The 27397-nt window shown below is 38.8% G+C and overlaps 1 protein-coding gene across 1 annotated transcript in view; it reads left to right on the top strand.

Moving 5' to 3' along the window:
- LOC309497114 (uncharacterized protein) overlaps nt 1-27397 on the top strand; it is a 108009-nt gene that overhangs the window by 46278 nt on the left and 34334 nt on the right. Inside the window, exons 7-13 of the mRNA XM_082167320.1 lie at nt 4168-4547; nt 7146-7232; nt 8693-8890; nt 9105-9245; nt 13710-13958; nt 20042-20225; nt 26811-27190. Coding sequence (XP_082023446.1) covers nt 4168-4547; nt 7146-7232; nt 8693-8890; nt 9105-9245; nt 13710-13958; nt 20042-20225; nt 26811-27190 — 1619 coding nt within the window. The remainder of the gene's footprint in view (nt 1-4167; nt 4548-7145; nt 7233-8692; nt 8891-9104; nt 9246-13709; nt 13959-20041; nt 20226-26810; nt 27191-27397) is intronic.

Below are 27397 nucleotides of genomic sequence, written 5' to 3'. Positions count from 1 at the left end.
AAATGTTTTCCAAATTAGAACCATCTAATTAGCATACTTTATTTATTTATTAATTCTTTCTTTGTGGATTTGCTTGTTCACGTGACATTCGCGTCACATTCGCGGCAGCATTACGTCTGTCTCCTGCACGCGAAACAGGAGGAGAGAAGGAGAAGCGAGTTGGTAAATGTCAGTTCAATTCTAAGTTCATTCTTTATGAGTGTAGAGGTGTGCGATGTGTATTGTCTATTATGATATTGTAATCATTGTTTTAACGATGTACGCGGCACTGCGAGCTGACATCGCTTTTGTCCCTCGTGCTTTCACCGCGTGATGTGTGCAGTTATAGGTATGTTCCCAAATGAGTTTTTGTCTCATATTTATATCATATTATTTTGTTATTATAGGCCTATAATATCACATCAGCAAGAGTTCTGTTTTCCTGTGCACAATTGCAAATGTGATATTTATTTTATATAACAGTTAAATTAACAATAAATTAACATTGTTACATTTTATACACAATATTGTCAGTATTGTTTGTTTTTCCTTTATTTTGCTGACGAGAATTTCTAAATGAAGCCATAGCAGAGTCTCAATGCAACAGACAGCGATGATTTTTTGAATGGAATCCGAGTTTTGAACAAATCAATGTAATGATTCAATGAACAATCACTTGCTTCTTTCCCGAATGTATCAGCCGTTTGAACAAATCGGTGGAATGAATGACTCCCTCAACTCACTTATTAAGACAGTGACTTGCCGCCACCTACTGGCAGTTTTAGTTTCACATTTAACCTACCTAGTAGCCTACTCTGTAATTAGAGCGTTAAAATTAGAAATCAGTTCATATTTAGCAATCTCATAGCTTTATTTATGCAATTGTAAATGTAGTGTAACCAGATCTGATGCCACTTCTGTGTCACCTCTGCACTGCAAAGATGGACTTTGATTTAATGATTTAATTTGACTGTTAACAGTGGTGGTATTGTTGAATTATTCTAATATAATTTAATTTGAATGTTAGAATTTGACATGAAAGGTGATGCATACATCTACAAATTCCAAATGTCCATTTATATGTGAAAATGCCCCTGGAAATCAATTTAAGATGGCAAATATTACCCCTTAATTAAATTTTTTAAATTTCTGTCACTGCTGTGAACTGACCACTGCATAGAATATGAAAAATATGAATATCTTCGTCAGTCAGCTGTGAACAACAGGCCTAAACCAGCCATGGCACCAAGCACAGAAACACAATCAGCAAAATATTATCTAATTATTATCAACAAAACTTTGAAAATATTGAGACATATTTTGTCAATGTTGCACACCCCTAATGCATGGTATTAATTTTGATTTCTTCAGGTCTTAAAGGGTCTTAAAAAGGTCTTAAAAAGCCTTAAATTTGACTTGTGTGCAGAAAGTGTTATTTGGGAGCTGACTTTGCTCAAAGAGGTAGTGAAATGAAGCAAGAGGATCTGATAGATAGAGTTAAAGAGGTTATAAGAAAATATCCAGCTGCAAGCAACTCCATTAGTGAACTGGAGAATGGCTACTCCCTCTTATTTGGGTCTTCACTGCCATTAAAAACCTACTCCGTTTGTCCAGTTGTAGATGATAAACAAGCAGGAGCAAAGTGCCTTGACAGTAAGAGTATATACAGTTAGGGCTGGGTGATATGACCAAAATCTCATATCACGATATAAGTCATCTCATATCCCGATAACGATATATATCACGGTATAGTACCTTTTCTGTAAATTCAATCAATTAATAGTTTAAATATTTACCACATGGAAAATACTTTCTTTTAATATATATAAACTAAAAGAATAGTTTATATATATATTTTTACATAAAATATGAATGAAATATAAAAGCCCAACATAAAATATTGATATAAAATGCCAAATGTAAACATTGTACTTTCAAGTTTAAAATGTAGCAGCAATCAGGGCTCTGAATCTGTTCAATGAACTAAAACAAACGAACAAAATTTTGACAGGAACATAACCAGAAAAGGAAACAAAATCTAATTTAATCGTTCTCAGACACACTTATTTGAAAAGGCCATTAACCGGTTATTAACATTATTTGATCATTCTGTTAAATATTTTAATTTGGCAGTCAACCAATCATGAATTCAAATAGTAGGCTAGGCTACTGTGCAAATGTGATATTGACGCATAGCCAATATCAACGTGAGTGAAATGCCCGTGCTCAGCTGTCAAGTCATAGGTAGCCTAAGTCGCAATGGCAATGCGCTGGCGTTAGTTTTCCCGAGGATGTATATGCTACTGTATATGTCACCAAATGTCAAACAATTAGGCCTACATTTCAGTGAAAATGAATAGCAGGTAATATGCAACTTTTTGTTTTTGAAACCAGCGAAAATTGCAGGATAGTGTAGAACATTGATTCAAACAATGTCACATCACGCACTTAAAGCTCTTCTGTAAACGGAGGAAACAGAATAAAACTAAATATATAAAACTAATATATAGGCCTATACGCAAAATATAGGCTATTTCACTTAAATAATTACAGATTAACAAAACGAAAGGAACATTTTTGCTGGCCTCGGTTCACGCAACGGGATCCAAAGTTCACATAGAGGAAACCGAGACGGCAGAAAACGGCATCGTGCTTATTTTCTGTATTTTACAAAAACTATACAGTTTTGAATAATTTTGTTGTTGTTGCTTCTATCCGTATGACTATACGGAGTAACGGGTCCCTCAGAAGGACAAAAAAATCCTGTGATCGCGCCGACGCCTCTCACGCGCACACGTTCTAGCATTGCTAACTTGGCATCGCAGCATGTTCATTATCAAAATAAAATAGTCAACCAAACATATAGAAAGTTAACCAAACCATGCCCATGCTACAGAGGTAGCCCCTCGTTTAGGAACGAGCTCCTCGGTTTGTCTTGGCTGGTCCTTCTCCTGCTCGGAGCCACCCGGTTCTGTCTCCCCTTCACTCGCCATTATTCACGTTTCTGCCTGCGTCCCCGTGGTTGCGTGTAAGATTGCAGTCATCCAAATGATGAAAAAGTTTTGTCGTAAACAATGTTTTTTTGCGACACCACGATATAAACGATAGAGCATAATATGAAACAATATACTTTTTATATCGTTCATACGATATATATCGTCATATCGCACAGCCCTATATACAGTTATATAGACAAGTACATAAACAGTTCCTTGTTCTTAAAGGGATAGTTCACCCAAAAATGAAAATGACCCCATGATTTACTCACCCTGAAGTCATCCTAGGTGTATATGACCTCCTAGGTGTTCTTTCAGACTAATACAATCAGAGTTATATTCAAAAATGTCCTGGCTCTTCCAAGCTTTATAATGGGAGTGAATGGGCACCATTTTTTTTAAAGTCCATTCAAGTGCATCCATCCTTGATAAAAGTGCATCTATCCATCATAAAAGCAGAGCAGTCCCAAACTGCTCTGTGAGGGGGTTAATAAAGGCCTTCTGAAGTGAAGCGATGCATTCATGCAAGAAAAATATCCATATTTAAAAATAATAATATTATGATGGATAGATGCACTTTTATGATGGATAGAAGCACTTTAATAATGGATAGATTAACTTTTATGATGGATAGAAACACTTTTATGATGGGCAGATGCACTTTAATGATGGATAGATGCACTTTTATGATGGACAGATGCACTTTAATGATGGATAGAAGCACTTTAATGATGGATAGATGTACTTTTATGATGGATAGATGTACTTTTATAATGGATAGATGCACTTTAATGATGGATAGAAGCACTTTTATAATAGATAGATGCACTTTAATGATGGATAGAAGCACTTTAATGATGGATTGAAGCACTTTAATGATGGATAGAAGCACTTTAATGATGGATAGAAGCACTTTTATGATGGATAGATGCACTTTTATGATGGATAGAAGCACTTTAATGATGGATAGATGCACTTGAATGGACTTAAAAAAATGATGCCCATTCACTCCTATTGTAAAGCTTGGAAGAGCCAGGACATTTTTTAATACAACTTCTATTTTATTCGTCTGAAGAAGAATGTCATACACCTAGGATGACTTCAGGGTGAGTAAATCATGGGGTCGTTTTCATTTTTGGGTGAACTATAACTTTAAGTCTTTAAAAACACATTGTTGGCTTTATTCTTGTAGGACCACAACAGAAGATTGATGAGGAAGCAAAGAAGGTTCAGTCCAAACCTGTGGTGGATGAACAAGTGGTTCGGCCCAAGGCAAGTTCAATCGCCCCTGGTAATCTGTCCACTAGTGACTTCCCAGTTCTTGGTTCCAAGATGCCCAATGCTGAGGAGAAGAAACTGAAGGAGGGAAGAGGGCTTGTCTTCTATGAGTCCTTCTACAGCCAGATGAGGGAGGTTCATGGTGCAAGCATGAGGGCAGCAGAAGCCTTGCTGGAAGATGAAAACAATGTTGGGAGACAGAGAAAGGCCATGAGCTCAAGCGAAGTGAACAGTTTGGCGGAGGATGTCATGAGAGCCCTTGCAGCCGAAGGGGAGCATGTGACCATCGAGAGGGTTTGTGTCTTGGGAAATTATCCAGACCTTAGTGCTGGGCGGTATGACCAAAGATTTATATCACGGTATTTTTCAAAATTATACCAGTTTCACGGTACATGATGGTGTATTTTTTTATTTATTTTTTAAATCATGACTGGGTGTTGTTGACCACATTTTCTTTTGATTGAGAGAGGAAACACTGCAGTGGATTGACTCAGAATGCCCTATTTTACTGTCATGAGTGAATATTGTAGAAAAATCCCACACTAGTATTAATACAGGTTTGTAAGACCCCATAAAATGATGCTGTTTACAAAGAGGTCCAGCAGGAGGCGCTCATAAACGCTGCTTTATCAGGAAAGATAAAGAAATATTGAATGAAAATAACATAGAAACTTTTCTAAAGACAGTCAGTTCCCTTGAAATACATTCATATATAAACACCCGTGCCGCGTCTTGACTTTGAAACATGCTGTGCTCATGTTTATTTAACAATGTCAAAGCCTTCTGGAAAATCTATTTGTGCCGGGCAGTGTTGATATTGTGAACCAATGTATGGAAAACACTGTAATATAGCAGTGTAGCAGTAAATGACTTGTAGCAGTAAATGAAGAGATGTCTCATCGATCACAAGTTCAGTATGGCGTACCACAAGGCTCAGTACTAGGACCGCTGCTGTTCACTCTGTACATGCTACCATTAGGAGATATCATTAGGAAACATGGAATTAGCTTTCACTGTTATGCTGACGATACTCAGCTGTATATTTCTTCAAAACCTAACGAAACTTACCAATTCACAAAATTAACGGAATGCATAGCTGATATAAAAAATTGGATGACTCGTAATTTCCTACTTCTAAATTCAGAAAAAACAGAGATTCTAATTATTGGACAAAAAACTTCCTCACGTAATAACCTAGAATACTGTCTAACACTTGATGGCTGCTCTGTCAAGTCTTCGTCGTCGGTTAGGAACCTGGGTGTGCTCTTTGATACCAACCTTTCATTTGAAAGTCACGTGTCTAGTATCTGTAAAACCGCATTTTTCCATCTTAAAAATATATCTAAATTACGCCATATGCTCTCAATGACAAATGCGGAACAATTTTATTGTTCCGCAATACAAGACAAGATTATTGTAATGCTCTACTGGGTGGTTGCCCTGCACGCTTAATAAACAAACTACAGCTGGTCCAAAACGCAGCAGCTCGAGTTCTTACCAGAACCAGGAAGTATGACCATATCAGCCCTGTTCTGTCAACACTGCACTGGCTCCCTATTAAACATCGCATCAATTTAAAAATATTGCTGATTACTTACAAAGCACTAAATGGTTTAGCTCCGCAGTGCTTGAGCGAGCTCTTAACGCATTATAGTCCTTCACGTCTATTGCAATCTCAAAATTCCGTCCAGTTAATAATACCTAGAATATCAAAATCGACTGCTGGCGGTAGATCCTTCTCCTATTTAGCACCAAAACTTTGGAACAGTCTTCCTAACATTGTCCGGGAAGCAGACACACTCTGTCAGTTCAAAGCTAGATTAAAGACACATCTCTTTGACCTAGCATACACATAATACATTATAGACTTCTATAATTCAATGTTAGGCTGCATAGATTAGATCAGCCGGAACCGGGAACACTTCCCATAAATCCTGATGTACTTGTTACATCATAAGAAGAATGGCATCTACGCTAATTTTAGTGTCTTTGTTTATCCTGAGGTTTTCCCGCAGCCTGCCGGATCCAGGCCGTATCCAGATCTGATGAAGGACCTGCGCCTGGACCCGATGACAACGCAGTGCTGAAGTGCCAACTAGTCTCTTCCTATGGAGGATCCCTTTACCACTCTACAGATAAAGCGTCGTCGGGAAACTCAATTTGCGTATCTACCCCGAATTGATCAAATAAAATTAAATTCTGTATCAAAAATTATAAGGAAACACCAGAACTTTGTTTAGGCTTGGTCTGTGGGGAATTCCAAACCTGCGCACATATATTCAAACGCACATAACTATAGAACCAGTTCTTAATGTGCATGTGAACGCCATCAGCATTTTCTCACAGGTTCGCGTTTAAAGTCTGTGTAGAGAGAATGGTGTCGTCTTAGCGGCCCCTAATTTAATAACAAATGATCATTGCGACGGAAGCGAATCAATCAAAACTAACTTTAGCTGGAAAATAACTTTATTAAAGAACCACTATAAAGCCAAAACAATCTCTGTTACCATAAATTATACGTTTATCTCTGTGAAGCTGCTTTGAAACAATCTACATTGTTAAAAGCGCTATATAAATGAAGATGACTTGACTTGACTATAATTTGACAGCTATTAATTATAGTTTAACCTGTCCATCTTCATACATCTGTGCATCACCACACAGTGCAACAGTGAAAAGACCCTCTCAAACAGTATTGCGCCGTGTTCCCAACATTGTTAAAGTGACATACACCGGTATTGAGGTATATTAAACAATCATATCATAACAAAAATAAACACCGGTATTCGATATGAACCGGTATACCGAACAGCCAGCACTATCCAGACCTATTTTGTGCTCATCCCAATGTCAATACCATGACTAATTTTTTATTTTATTTTTTTGTCAAAGGTAATAAGCAGAGTTTGCTCACTTCGGCATCTTCCTGCAGTGCAGGACCTTCAGTGCACCATCCAGGAGGTCAATCTGTACATTGAGGTACGAGGTCTACACAAAAGTCCCAGTGTAGGTTTGTGATGAGACTTGTCTCAGGGGCCTCATTTATAACTGTTGCGTCGCACAAAACAGGCCCTGAAAGAGCGTACGCATAAGTTCACATAAGTTCACACTTCACACACATAAGTTGTGATTTATAAAAACACACTTGACGGGAGAGTGTGTAAGGACATCTGTAAGTAAACTCTGATCATGCGTATGAATATTCTAGAGACACCGATGTTGATCTGAGGGACTGACGGCTGATGAAGGAAAACCACTTTAATATTCATTATGAATCCTTATCACAAATACAGTGCATGTTCACAAACAGTTTAAATACATACAAGAATGATTTAAACTCTGTTTTACATCTGATATACACATTTAGATTAAATATGCCATTCTCAGTGGAGTTAAGATTATATTCTATATATATTCTAATAAATATAAATATTAGTAGTGGATGCGCTGCTGTTGAACACTTTTCCTGAGGCATGCTGTGTGTTAATGTTTGCTCAGCGCATGATAATAGCAGAACTCGTGGACTGAGGAAATATTTACACGCAAATAATGATCAATAATGAACACAATCTGTTTCCATTAAAAATATAAAGCAATTAAAAATACTGTTTGTCCAGTGGAAAAGATTGAGAAAAACTTTCTCTGAAATGTATTTTATACTATTTGATTTATTTATTATCTCATATTTTCCTAATGGCTTGTACCTGTTGTATTACAAATGTATTAAATGTTTAATTTAGGTTACTGATTTTAGCATTTGAGGCATAGATGATGATATTTCAAAGAAGATTAAGTCAAGCAACCCAGGTGTCGGACATTAACCTTTGTATCCGGAACAGTGTCATGGTCCCAAGTTAAGCTATGATCATGTGAAGGTATGGGTGATACTGTCAGGCTGATTGGATAATTTGAATGATAGTGTTATGCTGATTCTTGATTGAGTCAAATCATCCCTATGCTTTGTTTTGATTTATCTCCACCTCCAAAAGTCCCTCCTCCTTGTAAATGTATAAAAACTATACTGTATAGAACTCAGTTAGACTTTGGTGACTGCAGCTCATGTTCTCAATAAAGAATCCTGCTGAAGAAAGAACCAAGTCTCCTGGTCTTCGAAATCTGAGTTTCCAACATACCGATAAACATGGCATCACGTGCATGAATATGCATATGCAAATGATATGCAGATGAGGATATGCACAGTAAAGGAGGCGTTGTAAGCTCATATATGATAATTTCGGAGAGGAGACGCAGGTTCACAATCTTCCTCTGACTGGGGTTTATAAAGGGGATTCTGCGCAGGTTCTGGCGTACGCTCGCTTTTATAAGTCTGACATTTTTTTGGCGTACAACATTTTTTGCTTTCGGGCGCATGTACACTTTTAGTAATGTTTATAAATGAGACCCCTTGAGTTTACCTGATGTGTTTCTTTCCACGTCAGTCAGTGGAGGCGGTGTCTTGCGTGTGCACACTTTACGAACTGGGACAGGGTCTGGCCAACCTGAAGAACAAGAAACGCTTTGAAGAACTCCATCTGGGCCCTCTCTGCAAGATCCCTCTTATCCACCGAATGTTCAAAATAGATGCAAATACTAAAGATGATGATGTACGTCAGATTACAACTGTGGACGTTCTTGAGGTGAGTCAGCTTGGCATTGGCTGTGTTCTTGACCAGTATTCAACATACTCATTGATTGAATAACTTTATTGTGCCCAGGGGGAAATTCTTTGGAAATTCACTTGTTTAACACACACAACATAACCAATATAATAGGGAAGACACAATACAGAGAAAAAAACCCAATTCCTATACATCTGCATTGACGTAACGCTGTGGTTTTCTGCTTTCTTAGAGTCTCAGAATATTCCGGAGAAGAAGCACGACACCTAGAATTGACCTTGCTGATTTCCTGAAGCACCTTGCAGACCATTATAGCTGCGAGTCGCCTAATGAACTCGGCATCAGAATCCAGAGTCTTGGGTTGTCCATTTCGGTAAGATTCCCTATTGTTGTTGGCATATTTTTTGGGTCTGTCCACCCCTCTTTCGGAAATGTCTGATTCGGTGTTGAGGGTTCTCACTACAAATAGGGATGCACGATATATCGGCCACCATGTCGGTGTCTGCAGAAAATGTAGCTGAGATATTAAAGCTGATAAACAATGTATTATTTCCTTCAGCTGAGACGCTTCAGATGCCACTGTTCAGCAGGATGGGATTGAGTTGCTTGAAATATGATTGAATCACTTCAAAAAGGAAAATAGAGTTCAGTGCAACATGTGCAGCGCAAGTCTGTCATATCGGCTACATAAAATTATAATGAAAACATTATTCAGGGATGTGATTCTTCCGGATAAATCCGGAAATCCGGCTTTTCCGACCTGAAAATGATGCTCTCGTAAATCATGCAAATCCGCTTTTTTCTTTTCTTTTTTTTTTCGGGTCGGGCACAAAGCACGATTCAGGAATTAGTAAACATAATGACCGCTCACCCCTGCCAACGTTTTTGTGCCTCTGATTCATGTCTTCATGTCACTCCGAGTCCGCTAGTAGTCCATTCATTTGTCACGATGGAACTTCCTTCAGAGCAGAGCTCCACCAAAGAGCCTGCACTCGCTGCCGAAGGTTATCTAAAGTGTGCTATGAATTTTGGACGTGTGGGGTGAACTATTTATTTTCTTAGCTGAAGCCGACAACAGGACAAAATAAATGTAAAGAGAGACATAGTGGAGTTCCTATTATCGTTTTGACAAGTATAATAAATTCTGTAGTCTAAAAGAAAGAAAATCTAGCATTTCGAGATTAACCCTCTGGAGTCTGAGCGGTTTTCTGGGCCCTTGAGATGTTCTGACATGCCCTGACATTTGTGCTTTTTTCAGTTGCTTATAAACATATTAATGGCAAAGGTGTAAATTCACTCTATAAAGCACAAACAGGGCTACCATAATATGTGAGCCACGTGTATGTACATGTTTTCATTTTTGAGAGAATAATGTTTATGCGTGGATATTGAAAAAACTAAAAACTAAAATTTCTGAAATAAGGCCACAAAACACATAGTAAATATGTGTCAATAAGACTTTTGACTAATGGATGTCGTCGCCTATAGTTTTTTCTTCAAAATTATGTGAAAATAGTCTTGCTTTATCGTTCAAATAAAACCATACATTGATTTAAATTGATGTAAAACAGGTTTTGCTTGGAAAGCCAATATGCGAGGGGGCGTGAACGAGGAGTGGTTTACACCTGAATTACCACCCACTCTGCATAATGATGAGCCATTCACTCAGGTGTGAAACTGGCTGAGCCACAATGCAAGGACAAAAGATATTTAGAAGAAGACTTATATTGACCATTTAAGATTTTGCTTACATCTATCTTGTATTCGTTTTAAAGAAAGGATTTGTACTTTCTGTTTTGAGGTCTCTGTGAAAGTTTGAAAGTCTTTTAGTGTTTTTTTTTTAGAGCGCTCGCGTCCATAATGGAGAGCTGTCACGTAATATTGTTTTTTGCCAGCTGTGGTAAACAGCGCGCATCTATGCCGTTCATTCATTCATAAACAGAAACCCGAGAAGGAAAAACTTACTAGTATTCCTCAGCTCGTATTCCTCGTATTCCTCATTATTGCTCACAGCGCTGCGAGACGCTGTTGTGATTGCTAGCCTATATTTACTTTAAATCCAGGAAATTTGTTAATGAAAAAATTATTAAAATTAAGATACAATTGATACAAAACGAAATCCGTTTTAAAGAAAGGATTTGTACTTTCTGTTTTGAGGTCTCTGTGAAAGTTTGAAAGTCTTTTAGTTTTTTTTTTTAGAGCGCTCGCGTCCATAATGGAGAACTGTCACGTAATATTGTTTTTTGCCAGCTGTGGTAAACAGCGCGCATCTATGCCGTTCATTCATTCATAAACAGAAACCCGAGAAGGAAAAACTTACTAGTATTCCTCAGCTCGTATTCCTCATTATTGCTCACAGCGCTGCGAGACGGTGTAAGCAAGTAATGTTCTGAATAAACTTGTGTTTTGGTTTTCTCGAGCTGATACGGGGGGGGGGGGGGGGGGCGTTCACAGGATTGCGCGGATTACCTCAGCCATTTGCGTTTGAATAGCGCGCGCTCTCCGTGGGCGGAGTCACATTACATTTGAATTAGCTCTAATGAGGTCGACTGGAATCGCTCTCTTTTAATACAGATTTCACAAGATGAGAATATTTGTTTTTTATATAAATTACTTCATTTAAAAGAAGAGAATTCAAGCTTCATGCCTGTGTGTCTGTATGTCTGTTTGACTGAGTATTCGCTGAGCTGCAGTTCATTTTCGGATGCGTTTCAGAATGGACTACACGGACAGAGAGAAGGCAGAACTCGCTTCTTGTTTATTTTTCTTTATTTGGCAAAAAGCACAACACTTTGTTTTTATTGTGAGTATACACAAAAATAATACACATTTAACAGAATCGATTGATGTATGAAACTTGTTTTGTAAAATCAAAGTCAAAAGAGTATTTGGGGTCTCAATTTAACTCATAAGGAAAAAAGCGAGCAGATCACGCCGGCGTGATCTCCGACCTCTAAGGGTTAAAGTCGAAACAGTTCGAGAATACAGTCTTTCCTTAGAAGTTGCGTGTGTGCTTGCCGTTGTTTCACATTGCTGCACAGGCATTCATAACAGTGCACGTCCACTGGCGCAGATCGAGTGTTTCCAATTCGTGTGTGTGTGTGTGTGTGTGTGTGTGTGTGTAAAGAAATGCGCTTGTTAAGTCGAACTGCCTCGAACATGGATCTACACAAAATAATAGCTTTTTACTTTTATCTAAGTATAAAGAATTATTGGTTATCGGCATCTGCAAAATGTTCATATCGGTGCATCCCTATCTACAAAGCATTGAAAATACATCCCAGGGTTTTTCCTGGCTCAAAATGAGGCGGAGGTGGTAAAATCCTAATAATGTATTTTATTAATAAAGTAATTAAATTTGTATTTTTCGTAGATCATCATATAGCCTAATGTGTTTCCCACATTATTTTTGCGGGTGGAGCTCGGTACCTCTAGGGGGGTCCGGTGGCAAGCCCCCCCGGAAGAAAATTTTGTACATTTTAAAGATAAATTCATTAATCTGGTGCACTTTGAGTCTCCCGAATCCACTGTTAAAAATAAATAATCCACCCGCCAACCGCCCATATTCTCTGATTTAGATATCTAGATCTGATCATCACATTACAATTATTCATATTCTCAGTGTTAAGCATGATAATATGGTAACATATCACACTGAAGTAGGCTGATTTAAAATGAACATTTATTTAAAATAAAAGTTCTTCTTTTGGCAAAATTACATTTCCTTAATAGCCTAAACAGAGGCTTTACTCCCTTCAAGCTTAAATTGTCAATGTTTCATTACATCACTGTTTGAAAACACTCAGAATAATTTTTTGTACCTTTTATAAAGGGCATTAATTTTATTAAATGTATGCTCCATCTTTCATTTCAAATTCTTAAATTTGATCAATATATTCAATTAAAATAATAAGACACTAGGCTGTTACCAATCAAATTAAATAATTTACATTGAAAGATTATAACTGTATTAAATGAGATTATTTAAAATATTTTTGAATATGCAAATAAGGAATGTTGAAAAGAATGATACTTTATGAAACTAAACTGCCAGTAGGAGGCAGCAGGTGACCGTCTTAATGAGCGAGTCATTGAGTCATTCATTCAAACGATTCGTTCAAACGGCTGATTTATTCAGAATGAGGCAGTTTATGAATGGGTAATTGAAACTTTGACTGAATCAAACGCTATGTGCTATGGTTCTGCTGTGATCTTTGTTTGGGACTATTTTCGCTGCTGAAACAGAACAAAAACAGTCATTGCGTCTAAAATGTAAGTGACTTAATGTCGAGCCCTGATATGTTTTCCTTGATTGGTTTTCCCTGAAGAAAATTACGTTGTTGAAAACGAAAGTAAAAGAGTGACGCTCGTTCATTGCGTTTTACCGTGATGAGAGTTCCGTGTCTTTATTAAACTCAACTCAGTATATTGATTTATCTATCATCCACCCTCGATTCATTGAAATGGAATGTTTTTATTACTTGGCCCGCCCGCCCCGCGGATTATCCGCGATCCGCGCAGCACTATATAGGCTACGGTTTGAGAATGGACATAAACCGCAACAGAACCGTCACGGTGGAAAAAGTGTATCTCACCATGTGACTGTCAGTCCGAGTTTTGTCGAGAGCCGGAGGCGGCACGAAATTTGACGGAGGCGGCCGCCTCATAATTCTCTATGCAGGAAAAATCCTGCATCCTTCAAGAATTTTCCCAAACTCTGGAACTGTGAAACTGTTGCGCTCTAAAATTCCCATCATTCTTAATCCAATGGTGGCATTTGTTGGGTCAGCACGCAATATTGACTATAAGACTTTATTTGCTCATGCTGTGTTCTTAGATGTTGAATAAGGCATCGGCTGCTGAGTATTGCCACATGGAAAAGGCCAAAGAAACCATTCTGAAGGAGGTGGATGCCAAAATGTTTGAGATAAAGAAGAGCCTGCTGGATCCCACCCGAGGACCTGTGATCTACTCCCAGGTGGGAAACTCCGAGCTTAGGAACAAATATGCAAATATGACCGCCACCGATGCAGTCCTGGAAGTCTTCAACAACTCTGAAGGCATCTTCAGTGAAACTATGACGAAGGTGAGCAACTTAAGGGCGAGTATTCGTTTGCAAGTTGGTTTTTCTTGTGGTTTGGATGTTTGATGTCTGCTAACCTCACTGAAAACGCTCAAGTTGCTGTCCTTCATGGGTGGCATCTTGCAAAGTTAAAGCAGGGCTTGTTTTGGCACTCACCTCTATTACTTTTGTGCATACTTACTAAAGGTTTTTCCAAAACTCCTAACAGTGTTGTAGTGCTTCAGACCAAATTCGAGGTAAAGGAGTAGTTCACTTCAGAATTCAAATTGACTGAAAATTTTCTCTCCCCCACGTCATCCGAGATGCTCAAGTCTTTCTTTCTTCAGTGGAAAAGAAATGAAGGTTTTTGAGGAAAACACTCCAGGATTTTTCTCCATATAGTGACTTCAATGGGGTCCAACGGGTCGAAGGTCCAGATGTGAGTTTCAGTGCAGCTTCAAAGTCTCGACACGATCCAGCCGAGGAATAAGAGTCTTATCTAGACAAACCAGCGGACATTTTCTAAACAAAATAAACATTCATATACTTTTAACCACAAATTCTTATCTTGCACTAGCTGTGATGCACGCAGATCGAGTCTAGTCTCGAGTAATAAAACACTGACGCATAGCCTGAGTATTAAACTTGAAGGTTATATCACAATTCAGATGTTTTTCTTACAATTGTGAGTTTACATCTAGGAATTCCAAAACAAGCTTCGGTAAGATTTGTATGGGCGAACACAATATAGCGGTGTAGTTTTGCTGCCTTTTGTTTGGAGCAGCCTTTACGTAAAAGTGTTTGTCTTTCTTAAACAAGGTTTGGTGGTTGAGTTCCCACTTGTAATTATTATTCCTAATGAGATGCAAGGGATAGTTCACCCCAAGCTCTCTTATAAAGTACTCTTTCCAGACCTGCCAACATGTACGCATTTTTCGTACTCGGCACGCATTTTGACCCATAAGTACGCTTGTACGATTCGCTGCTCTCTAGGTACGCATTTTGTTGCTTCTCGCATTTCGCCGATTTCAGTTTCTATGCAATCTATGACGCAGATTCTGCCACTGAGCCACAGCGTGTAAATGGAGTGAAAAGCTTTCGGCCAATCAGAGCCCTGCATGTTAACCCGCCGCCCACCTCCCCCTCCTATCCACATGCTTTGCACTCAATTCAATTCAGTGCCTCAAGCAAGCCAGACTGGCCGGATAAGATACCTAGGCTTTCATGCCATGGCTGAACCGCCACAAAAAAAAGGTTTGAAAAACACAAAGATTTTTAGACCGCTATCGTGAGAGATGGCCTTGCCTCCAGATGTCCAGGCTACCTCATCATGCGTTCTGCACCGTCTGCCAGACGGACATCGACATCAGTCACCAAGGAGCAACAGGTAACGAACACAGTCTCACACACAAATACTCCCCATCCCCAGAAACATAATTATATTAAAAATAAAAGGAAAATGAGAAGAAAAAAAGCATTCATAGTGTCAATAGGCTAACGTTAGCTTATCAAACCGGCCATCCTTCCCATTAGTTGGGGAAATTAGTTGGCAGTTAGAAAAGTGGTTGAATGGCTAGAAATCTGGAAGGTTTTAGACAGGCCAGGTGCTGATTAACGTAAGATAAAGGTAACAATTAGGCTATTTTTAGCCTAATTGAATTTATGAACATTAAAAATGACCTTGACATCATAACAGGCAGTCCAGCTGTGACGAGCTCAGTTCAGTTCACGCGTTCATGTAGGCTAACATGTAAGGGTGGCGCTGCCAATAACGCACCTAAAAGCTGTCACAAAGAACCGGCAAAAGTAGCCTAATGATTATGAATAATGTCAAATATAGAAAGGAGACATTTTAATTGTTTATTAATAAACAAGTGTTTCCTGTATAAGTGTCGTGTCGGCTGCAAAGATGAAGTTGACGATGCTGTCTCGCGATCGTCGCAGTAGTGAACGCGCCAGAGAGAAATGCACATTTCATACGGATTACACAAGCAGAGAGCAGTCTGTTTTCTTTCGTTTTGAATTATTCTGTTTAAAAGTAGACAGGTCTGTGAGTCAAGTAGGCGCTGAGTTTCGGTTAATTTATGAGGCAAGCTCTAGTTCACGCCGGCGCCTCCGTGTCGTGATTATCTCTTGTCTTCTATATTTACTTCTTATTTATTAAATCCAGGCAATTGCTTGATGAAACATTGATTAAAATTAAGATACAATTTATACAAAACGAAATTCACTTTAAAGAAAGGCTTTGTGCTTTCTGTTTGAGGTCTTTGTGAAAGTTTTAAAGCAGTTAGTGCCGCTTTCAGAGCGCTCATGTCCGTAACGGAGAACTGTCACGCCCCTAAAATTTTTTCCTCATAAATGTGAACACGAAAAATAAAATAAAATAAATATTTTATGTTATGTGGAGAAACAACCCTTCTTCCTCCAGTGGGTAGTATTACTTTTGGTTTGCGCAGTGTAATTCAGAAGGCTAAGTGTAACCTGGTCTGACTCTCATCTTTAACACATTACTACTTAAGCCTATTTATTAGCTTACAGCCATTCATCCACTCCATTCCTCTACACAGTAATAATAATTTATTGTAATCTAGAAGGTACTAGTGATGAGCCAAACAATGTATTTTAATGTAAATTACATGAATCCTTTGAATGAATTTTGCATGTTGATGTGTGTGTGTGTGTGTGTGTGTGTGTGTGTGTAATTCATAATATTTTGTAACAACATGCAGGAATATAATCTCCCCCCTCTCCATCTACATTTTCAGATTGCAGACGCCATGTGGAAGGAACAAAGCACAAGAAACTGGAAAGTGCCATTGCCTCAGTCCCTAAGATCACCACAAAGTTTTTTGGAGATCAAGATCTACGGACCATCAGGGCAGAAACACTTTTCTCAAACTTTATTGCTGAGCACAATGTGCCAGTGTCTATAGCTGACCATGCTGGACCATTATTTAAGAAGATGTTTCCAGATAGTCAAATTGCCCAGCAGTACGGCTGTGCCCGAACCAAGACAACAGCTATATTGAACACACTTTCCTCAAATAATGAATAGGTCATCAGTGACCTTATGAGCCGTTCCCCATTCAGCATTGCAACCGATGGTAGCACAGACATGGATGATGTCAAGCTTTTTCTTTTGGTTGTCCGTGTCTATGATCCCAGTGTTGGAAAAATAGTTGTAGTACTCCTGAAAATTGTTGAGTGTAGAGAGTCTACTGGCGAAGGGATATACAATCTCATTGACCAGGAACTAAACAAAAGGAAAATACCATGGGGGCAATTGTGTAAGCTTTTCTACTGACAACGCCTCTGTCATGCAGGGGTTAAGAAAAGGTGTCGCAGCATTCATTAAGTCACAGAATCCCCACATTTACATGGTCGGCTGTGCATGCCACCCTAATTGCTCATCTTTGTCTACTACTACCTTGACAAGAGTAGCAAGAGGAAAGCTTTGCTGCGTGACCTACAAATGCTGTGCGACACTGATGTGAGGAAGATTTTGAAATTATCCTCGACCAGATGGCTGGCTCTTGGCAAATGTGTCAATCGACTCCTCCAGCAGTGGGAACCTCTGACTCTGTTTTTTGCTGAAGAGGCAGCAGGGAAGAAGGCAGCTAAACCTCTCACATCCTCAGCTCATCCCTCTCTGAAGAGCCCAGCTGCCCCTAAGCACCTACCTCGGGTAGCTTGCTGTCTCAAAGACTTTGTCCTCCAGCTTTTTGAAGACCAAAGTCCACCAGAGAAAGTCCAAGACCGGACCAAGCTCCACACAGCAACAGGCAGGGCCTACACCAAAACGACAGCAGACAGGACCTACAACCAAACAGCTGCCGGCAGGACCAAGCACTACACAGCAGTCAGCTCAACCACCTAAGGGGTTTGACTTAAACCAATTTGTTTTTAAACAAAAAGAAACGGGCAAAAAACAGAGGGATCTGTCCAAAAAGAAAACAGAAAAGGAAAAGAAGATAGAAAAAACAGAGGTCACAAAACCACAGAGGTTGTATGCTTTCTTGACTGACCCACAGTCCAAGCTGTATGCTCTTTTTTTAAAGAGAGCTATACCTTTATTTGAAACCGCAAATCAGAACCTGCAGAAAGAAGAGCCATGTGTGCCCATATTGCTGCAGATCTTGGAGCTACAGTTGCAAAAAATGCTTTTGACGGACGGCAAACAGCTAAATTCTCCTCACTGACATACTTCAAAGACAGGTTCCCCTGCTTCTTGGGAAATGGTGTTACAGTGGATGAAGTGGCGGAGGAGTTTCGGCTCTTTCAGTCCTCCACCTTGAATGATGGTTTTCTTACCAAACGGGCTGATGAAGCTTGGAGAGAATTAGGTGTGATGGAATCAGGAGGGAAGAAACTTTTTGCAAACCTCTCCACAGTTATGTTTGGGGTGTGTGTGATTTTTCACAGCAATGCAGACTGTGAAAGGATTATCAGCTTGGTCACTAAAAACAAAACACAATGTCGTGCTAGCCTGAGCACAGAGATGCTTAGTTCTCTGGTGCCAAAGAAAAGTCATGATTGCCTCCAAAGGCAGCATTTGTTACAAAGAGACTTTCACTGACGCACTACTTAAAAAAGCCAAATCTGCAACCTTTAACAAGTTAAACGATGCAAAAGTTTAAACACTATGCATGGTAAATTATAATTTTGTTTTTGTTTTTAGAAAACTGATTTTGATATTAATAACTGCTGGTTTTGCACATTTAATTAATGTTTTGATTTATTTATTTACGAAGAATGTCCTCAGTTTACTTCTATTTCTGACAAGATTTTCAGGTGGAAGAAGTTTCCATGGGCTATGCCTCCTGTACAAAATGTTCGGAGTGATTGCAGTAATAGTATAACATTTATGGTCTACTTGTATATGGTTATGGAGTAACTAATAAATCTTAATTGGTGAAAGTATATTATGTGTATAATATGTATTATAGTGTTGGGTATCTCATAGGTTTCTCAAAGGTGTGTGTGCAACGGTGGAGCGTACATTGGTGGTGGGCTGTAAGGTTCTTGCGCGCGCACCGGGGTGGTGGGGGGGGGGGGGGGGGGGTGTAGTGGGTTGTAGTACTCGTAAAATTTCTTCAAGGTTAGCAGGTATGTCTTTCTCGTTTTGTTCCAAACCAGAATCACGTACTTTCTACTTACCAAAACTCAAAAGGAGATTTTATTTGCTTGGTGTTTGCAATTACGACTGGAACTGAAGCTTTCAAGCTTCAAAAAGTGTGTGGATGATGTAGAATTTGAATTTTGGGTGAACTATTCTTTTACTTCATGCTTCATTCCTGGTAATTGCAGTGGTAATTCCTTTCAGCTGTTTAAGGATGTAAATGGGTTTAACGATGAGAGTAGGAGAGGGATCGGTTGCTTTCCTCATTAATGTGATGTCACGCTCATCATCTGCTAATCCCACACAGAAATGTTTCTCCAACAACTTGCATCATGACCATTGAGTCTTTATGGTCCTCATGCAGTTGCTCTTTTGATTGACCTTTCCCTCTTCATTCACTTTAAGCCATTCTTTGTACATATCCATGAACTTATTCATGCCATTTCTGCTCTGGTTTGATTAATTGCAGGGTTCCCACGGGTCCTTGAAATCCTTGAAAGTTTGTGAATAAAAAAAAAAAAAAAAATTCAAGTCCTTGGAAAGTTTTTGAAAGTAAACACACACAGATACAGGCCCTTGAAAGTGCTTCCATATGATTCCCTCCGATCCGCTAATGTGTTATTCCGCCAACACTTTGTGGCCTATGCGCACTAGCTTGCACATTTACGGTAGTTAAGCGCGTTTACGTGTTACGTTAAGTGTTTGCCGCGTGAGGTACTTTGTGTTGTACGTTGCCATGACGTTCACACGCGCAAAACTGTAACAATGTATCTTACAGGGTAACACGATGTAACCTTGCTCTTACTTGAAATGTGTCCCACATTAAGTCCTTGAGTTTGAGGGTATTGGACCTGGTAAGTCCTTGAAAGCTCCTTGAATTTGAAGTTAACCGAGGCGTGGGAACCCTGTAATTGAACATGAATGTTTCTACTTTATAACGTGTTATGGAAACGACTGATTGTGCTTGTTTTTTTGTGTGTGTCCTCAGGATATTCAGGCATTCCTGACATGTGTAATGAGAGACAGGCTAGCTAGAGCCCTATTCCAGCTTGCTATATGCTGTGGCTCCTTGGACGCGCCTCAGGACCTGGTAGATAAAGAGAAACCTCAGATAAAAGCAGAGGCAAAGGAAGCTATGGAAGAGAGAGCAACAGAGATGCTCCCCACTGAAGGTGTCCACTTCATCACCTCATTAGTCATCTTATTCTCCTTTTCAGTTTTAGCACCCTCAAAGGTTAAGGCCCTGATGTACTCACAGCAAAGTCATGTTTTTGTCCTCCGCTTAGGGTTTAAAAGTGAACATCCAACGGCATTTAGATGAATATGTCAATATGTGCTGCTCTTTCCTCTCAATAACACAATAAACACACAACAGAAATGAGAAAACAGCAGTTCAGAAAGCATCTTCTGTTCATAGAGATGTGGAAATGTTTATATTCAGACTCTCCTGTCTCGTCACGTTTACTCAGACAGCACTTTATACAGTAGATGTGTTACAGTATTAAACATGAACAAAAATATCAGAGTCTTTCAGTTAGAGTCACAGCTTCAGTTTCTACTATAAAGCGGCTCTTCAGTGTGTTCATGTTTTTACTCGTGTCTGAACAGAAGAAATTAACCAGAGATTCACACCTCAAAGAAGGCGGAGCCTCTGAGCCACACCCACCTTATACATCATCATCACACCGACCAATAGAGACAGAGCACATTCAGGCCACGCCCACACATCAATCCAAACATCATCAATCCAAACGTCTTTATTGTCTTTGTATTGTGTGAAGCTGCCTCCTTGTTATTTCTGACTTGTAACAAAAAACAAAACAATGTCTAAAAGCTGCTATGTGACAAGGTGTACTGCAAACAAGCTAAAGAAAACAGAAATAAGTGTTTATAAGCTGTCGACCCCAAAAAACAAGCGTTTAAGGACACAAAAGTGGATTCGTCACATTCGCGGCAGCATTACGTCTGTCTCCTGCACGCGAAACAGGAGGAGAGAAGGAGAAACGAGTTGGTAAATGTCAGTTCAATTCTAAGTTCATTCTTTATGAGTGTAGAGGTGTGCGATGTGTATTGTCTATTATGATATTGTAATCATTGTTTTAATGATGTACGCGGCACTGCGAGCTGACATCGCTTTTGTCCCTCGTGCTTTCACCGCGTGATGTGTGCAGTTATAGGTATGTTCCCAAATGAGTTTTTGTCTCATATATATATCATATTATTTTGTTATCATAGGCCTATAATATCACATCAGCAAGAGTTCTGTTTTCCTGTGCACAATTGCAAATGTCATATTTATTTTATATAACAGTTAAATTAACAATAAATTAACATTGTTACATTTTATACACAATATTGTCAGTATTGTTTGTTTTTCCTTTATTTTGCTGATGAGAATTTCAAAATGAAGCCATAGCAGAGTCTCAATGCAACAGACAGCGATGATTTTTTGAATGGAATCCGAGTTTTGAACGAATCAATGTAATGATTCAATGAACGATCACTTGCCTCTTTCTTGAATGAATCAGCCATTTGAACAAATCGGTGGAATGAATGACTCCCTCAACCCACTTATTAAGACAGTGACTTGCCGCCACCTACTGGCAGTTTTAGTTTCACATTTAAAGTAGCCTACCCTGTAATTAGAGCGTTAAAATTAGAAATCAGTTCACATTTAGGAATCTCATAGCTTTATTTATGCAATTGTAAATGTAGTGTAACCAGATCTGATGCCACTTCTGTGTCACCTCTGCACTGCAAAGATGGACTTTGATTTAATTATTTAATTTGACTGTTAACAGTGGTATTGTTGAATTATTCTAATAGAATTTAATTTGAATGTTAGAATTTGACATGAAAGGTGATGCATACATCTACAAATTCCAAATGTCCAAAGAATTATTAGGAACACCATACTAATACTGTGTTTGACCCCCTTTCGCCTTCAGAACTGCCTTAATTCTACGTGGCATTGATTCAACAAGGTGCTGAAAGCATTCTTTAGAAATGTTGGCCCATATTGATAGGATAGCATCTTGCAGTTGATGGAGATTTGTGGGATGCACATCCAGGGCACGAAGCTCCCGTTCCACCACATCCCAAAGATGCTCTATTGGGTTGAGATCTGGTGACTGTGGGGGCCATTTTAGTACAGTGAACTCATTGTCATGTTCAAGAAACCAATTTGAAATGATTCGAGCTTTGTGACATGGTGCATTATCCTGCTGGAAGTAGCCATCAGAGGATGGGTACATGGTGGTCATAAAGGGATGGACATGGTCAGAAACAATGCTCAGGTAGGCCGTGGCATTTAAACGATGCCCAATTGGCACTAAGGGGCCTAAAGTGTGCCAAGAAAACATCCCCCACACCATTACACCACCACCACCAGCCTGCACAGTGGTAACAAGGCATGATGGATCCATGTTCTCATTCTGTTTACGCCAAATTCTGACTCTACCATCTGAATGTCTCAACAGAAATCGAGACTCATCAGACCAGGCAACATTTTTCCAGTCTTCAACTGTCCAATTTTGGTGAGCTCGTGCAAATTGTAGCCTCTTTTTCCTATTTGTAGTGGAGATGAGTGGTACCCGGTGGGGTCTTCTGCTGTTGTAGCCCATCCGCCTCAAGGTTGTGCGTGTTGTGGCTTCACAAATGCTTTGCTGCATACCTCGGTTGTAACGAGTGGTTATTTCAGTCAAAGTTGCTCTTCTATCAGCTTGAATCAGTCCGGCCCATTCTCCTCTGACCTCTAGCATCAACAAGGCATTTTCGCCCACAGGACTGCCGCATACGGGATGTTTTTCCCTTTTCACACCATTCTTTGTAAACCCTAGAAATGGTTGTGCGTGAAAATCCCAGTAACTAAGCAGATTGTGAAATACTCAGACCGGCCCGTCTGGCACCAACAACCATGCCACGCTCAAAATTGCTTAAATCACCTTTCTTTCCCATTCTGACATTCAGTTTGGAGTTCAGGAGATTGTCTTGACCAGGACCACACCCCTAAATGCATTGAAGCAACTGCCATGTGATTGGTTGATTAGATAATTGCATTAATGAGAAATTGAACAGGTGTTCCTAATAATCCTTTAGGTGAGTGTATATGTGAAAATGCCCCTGGAAATCAATTTAAGATGGCAAATATTACCCCTTAATTAAAAAATGTTAATTTCTGTCACTGCTGTGAACTGACCACTGCATAGAATATGAAAAATATGAATATCTTCGTCAGTCAGCTGTCAACAACAGGCCTAAACCAGCCATGGCACCAAGCACAGAAACACAATCAGCAAAATATTATCTAATTATTATCAACAAAACTTTGAAAATATCGAGACATATTTTGTCAATGTTGCACACCCCTAATGCATGGTATTAATTTTGATTTCTTCAGGTCTTAAAGGGTCTTAAAAAGGTCTTAAAAAGTTTTAAATTTGACTTGTGTGCAGAAACCCTGAAGTTATTTGGGAGCCGACTTTGCTCAAAGAGGTAGTGAAATGAAGCAAGAGGATCTGATAGATAGAGTTAAAGAGGTTATAAGAAAATATCCAGCTGCAAGCAACTCCATTAGTGAACTGGAGAATGGCTACTCCCTCTTATTTGGTTCTGCACTGCCGTTAAAAACCTACTCCGTTTGTCCAGTTGTAGATGATAAACAAGCAGGAGCAAAGTGCCTTGACAGTAAGAGTATATACAGTTATATAGACAAGTACATAAACAGTTCCTTGTTCTTAAAGGGATAGTTCACCCAAAAATGAAAATGACCCCATGATTTACTCACCCTGAAGTCATCCTAGGTGTATATGACCTCCTAGGTGTTCTTTCAGATGAATACAATCAGAGTTATATTAAAAAATGTCCTGGCTGTTCCAAGCTTTATAATGGGAGTGAATGGGCACCATTTTTTTAAAGTCCATTCAAGTGCATCCATCCATGATAAAAGTGCATCTATCCATCATAAAAGTGTCCCAAACTGCTCTGTGGGGGGGTTAATAAAGGCCTTCTGAAGTGAAGCGATGCATTCATGCAAGAAAAATATCCATATTTAAAACTTCATCGACTAAAATATCTAGCTTCCGGCAGACGGACGCACGCAAGTCAACTTACGGCAAAAGAGTAACACTAGAACTTGACGAACAACGTAATGACGAACGCAGTTGCCCAGCCCTGTGTGTTTGAACCGCGAGAGGCGTCAGTTGCCGTCATTACGTTGTGTGTCAAGTTCAAGTGTTTCTCTTTTGGCGTAAGTCGACTTTTTAAATATGGTTTTATATAACTTTTAAAAAGGTTTTAAATAACTTTTAAAAAAGTTTTAAATATGGACATTTTTCTTTCATGAACGCATCGCTTCGCTTCAGAAGGCCTTTATTAACCCCTGCAGAGCCGTGTGGAGCACTTTATGATGGATAGATGCACTTTAATGATGGATAGATGCACTTTAATGATGAATAGAAGCACTTTAATGATGGATAGATGCACTTTTAACATGGATAGATGCACTTTAATGATGGACAGATGCACTTTTATGACTGATAGATGCACTTTTATGATGGATAGATGCACTTTAATGATGGATAGATGCACTTTAATGATGGATAGATGCACTTTTATCATGGATAGATGCACTTTTATGATGGACAGATGCACTTTTATGATGGATAGATGCACTTTTATGATGGATAGATGCACTTTATGATGGATAGATTCACTTTAATGATGGATAGATTCACTTTTATAATGGACAGATGCACTTTTATGATGGACAGATGCACTTTTATGATGGATAGATGCACTTTTATGATGATAGATGCACTTTATGATGGATAGATTCACTTTAATGATGGATAGATTCACTTTTATGATGGAAAGATGCACTTTTATGATGGACAGATGCACTTTTATGATGGATAGATGTACTTTTATGATGGATAGATGCACTTTATGATGGATAGATGCATTTTTATTATGGATAGATGCACTTTTATGATGGACAGATGCACTTTATGATGGATAGATTCACTTTGATGATGGGTAGATTCACTTTTATAATGGACAGATGCACTTTTATGATGGACAGATACACTTTTATAATGGACAGATTCACTTTTATGATGGACAGATGCACTTTTATGATGGATAGATGCACTTTTATAATGGATAGATGCACTTTTATGATGGACAGATGCACTTTTATGATGGATAGATGCACTTTTATGATGGATAGATGCACTTTTATAATGGATAAAAGCACTTTAATGATGGATAGAAGCACTTTAATGATGGATAGAAGCACTTTAATGATGGATAGATGCACTTTTATAATGGATAGAAGCACTTTTATGATGGATAGAAGCACTTTAATGATGGATAGATGCACTTTTATAATGGATAAAAGCACTTTAATGATTGATAGAAGCACTTTTATAATGGATAGATGCACTTTTATAATGGATAGAAGCACTTTTATGATGGATAGAAGCACTTTAATGATGGATAGATGCACTTTATGATGGATAGATGTACTTTTATGATGGATAGATGCACTTTATGATGGATAGATGCATTTTTATCATGGATAGATGCACTTTTATGATTGACAGATGCACTTTTATGATGATAGATGCACTTTTATGATGGACAGATGCACTTTATGATGGATAGATTCACTTTAATGATGGATAGATTCACTTTTATAATGGACAGATGCACTTTTATGATGGATAGAAGCACTTTTATGATGGATAGATGCACTTTATGATGGATAGATTCAGTTTAATGATGGATAGATTCACTTTTATAATGGACAGATGCACTTTTATGATGGACAGATACACTTTTATAATGGACAGATTCACTTTTATGATGGACAGATGCACTTTTATGATGGATAGATGCACTTTTATAATGGATAGATGCACTTTTATGATGGACAGATGCACTTTTATGATGGATAGATGCACTTTTATAATGGATAAAAGCACTTGAATGATGGATAGAAGCACTTTAATGATGGATAGAAGCACTTTAATGATGGAGAGATGCACTTTAATGATGGAGAGATGCACTTTTATGATGGATAGAAGCACTTTAATGATGGATAGATGCACTTTTATGATGGATAGATGCACTTTTATAATGGATAAAAGCACTTTAATGATGGATAGAAGCACTTTAATGATGGATAGATGCACTTTTATAATGGATAGAAGCACTTTTATGATGGATAGAAGCACTTTAATGATGGATAGAAGCACTTTAATAATGGATAGATGCACTTTTATGATGATAGATGCACTTTTATAATGGATAGATGCACTTTTATAATGGACAGATGTACTTTTATAATGGATAGATGTACTTTTATAATGGATAGATGCACTTTTATAATGGATATATGCACTTTTATGATGGATAGATGCACTTTTATGATGGATAGAAGCACTTTAATGATGGATAGATGCACTTTTATGATGGATAGAAGCACTTTAATGATGGATAGAAGCACTTTTATGATGGATAGATGCACTTGAATGGACTTAAAAAAATGATGAAAAATGATGCCCATTCACTCCTATTGTAAAGCTTGGAAGAGCCAGGACATTTTTTAATACAACTTCAATTGTATTCGTCTGAAGAAGAATGTCATACACCTAGGATGACTTCAGGGTGAGTAAATCATGGGGTCGTTTTCATTTTTGGGTGAACTATAACTTTAAGTCTTTAAAAACACATTTTTGGCTTTATTCTTGTAGGACCACAACAGAAGATTGATGAGGAAGCAAAGAAGGTTCAGTCCAAACCTGTGGTGGATGAACAAGTGGTTCGGCCCAAGGCAAGTTCAATCGCCCCTGGTAATCTGTCCACTAGTGACTTCCCAGTTCTTGGTTCCAAGATGCCCAATGCTGAGGAGAAGAAACTGAAGGAGGGAAGAGGGCTTGTCTTCTATGAGTCCTTCTACAGCCAGATGAGGGAGGTTCATGGTGCAAACATGAGGGCAGCAGAAGCCTTGCTGGAAGATGAAAACAATGTTGGGAGACAGAGAAAGGCCATGAGCTCAAGCGAAGTGAACAGTTTGGCGGAGGATGTCATGAGAGCCCTTGCAGCCGAAGGAGAGCATGTGACCATCAAGAGGGTTTGTGTCTTGGGAAATTATCCAGACCTTAGTGCTGGGCGGTATGACCAAAGATTTATATCACGGTATTTTTCAAAATTATACCAGTTTCACGGTACATGATGGTGTATTTTATTTTTTTGAAAGCATGACTGGGTGTTAACCACATTTTCTTCTGATTGAGAGAGGAAACACTGCAGTGGATTGACTCAGAATGCCCTATTTTAC

This window comes from Leuciscus leuciscus (genome assembly GCF_965113295.1).
Source record: "Leuciscus leuciscus genome assembly, chromosome: 4".
Classification (NCBI taxonomy): domain Eukaryota; kingdom Metazoa; phylum Chordata; class Actinopteri; order Cypriniformes; family Leuciscidae; genus Leuciscus; species Leuciscus leuciscus.
Note: the sequence above shows the minus strand (reverse complement) of the source record. Positions and strands in the feature narration are given on the sequence as shown.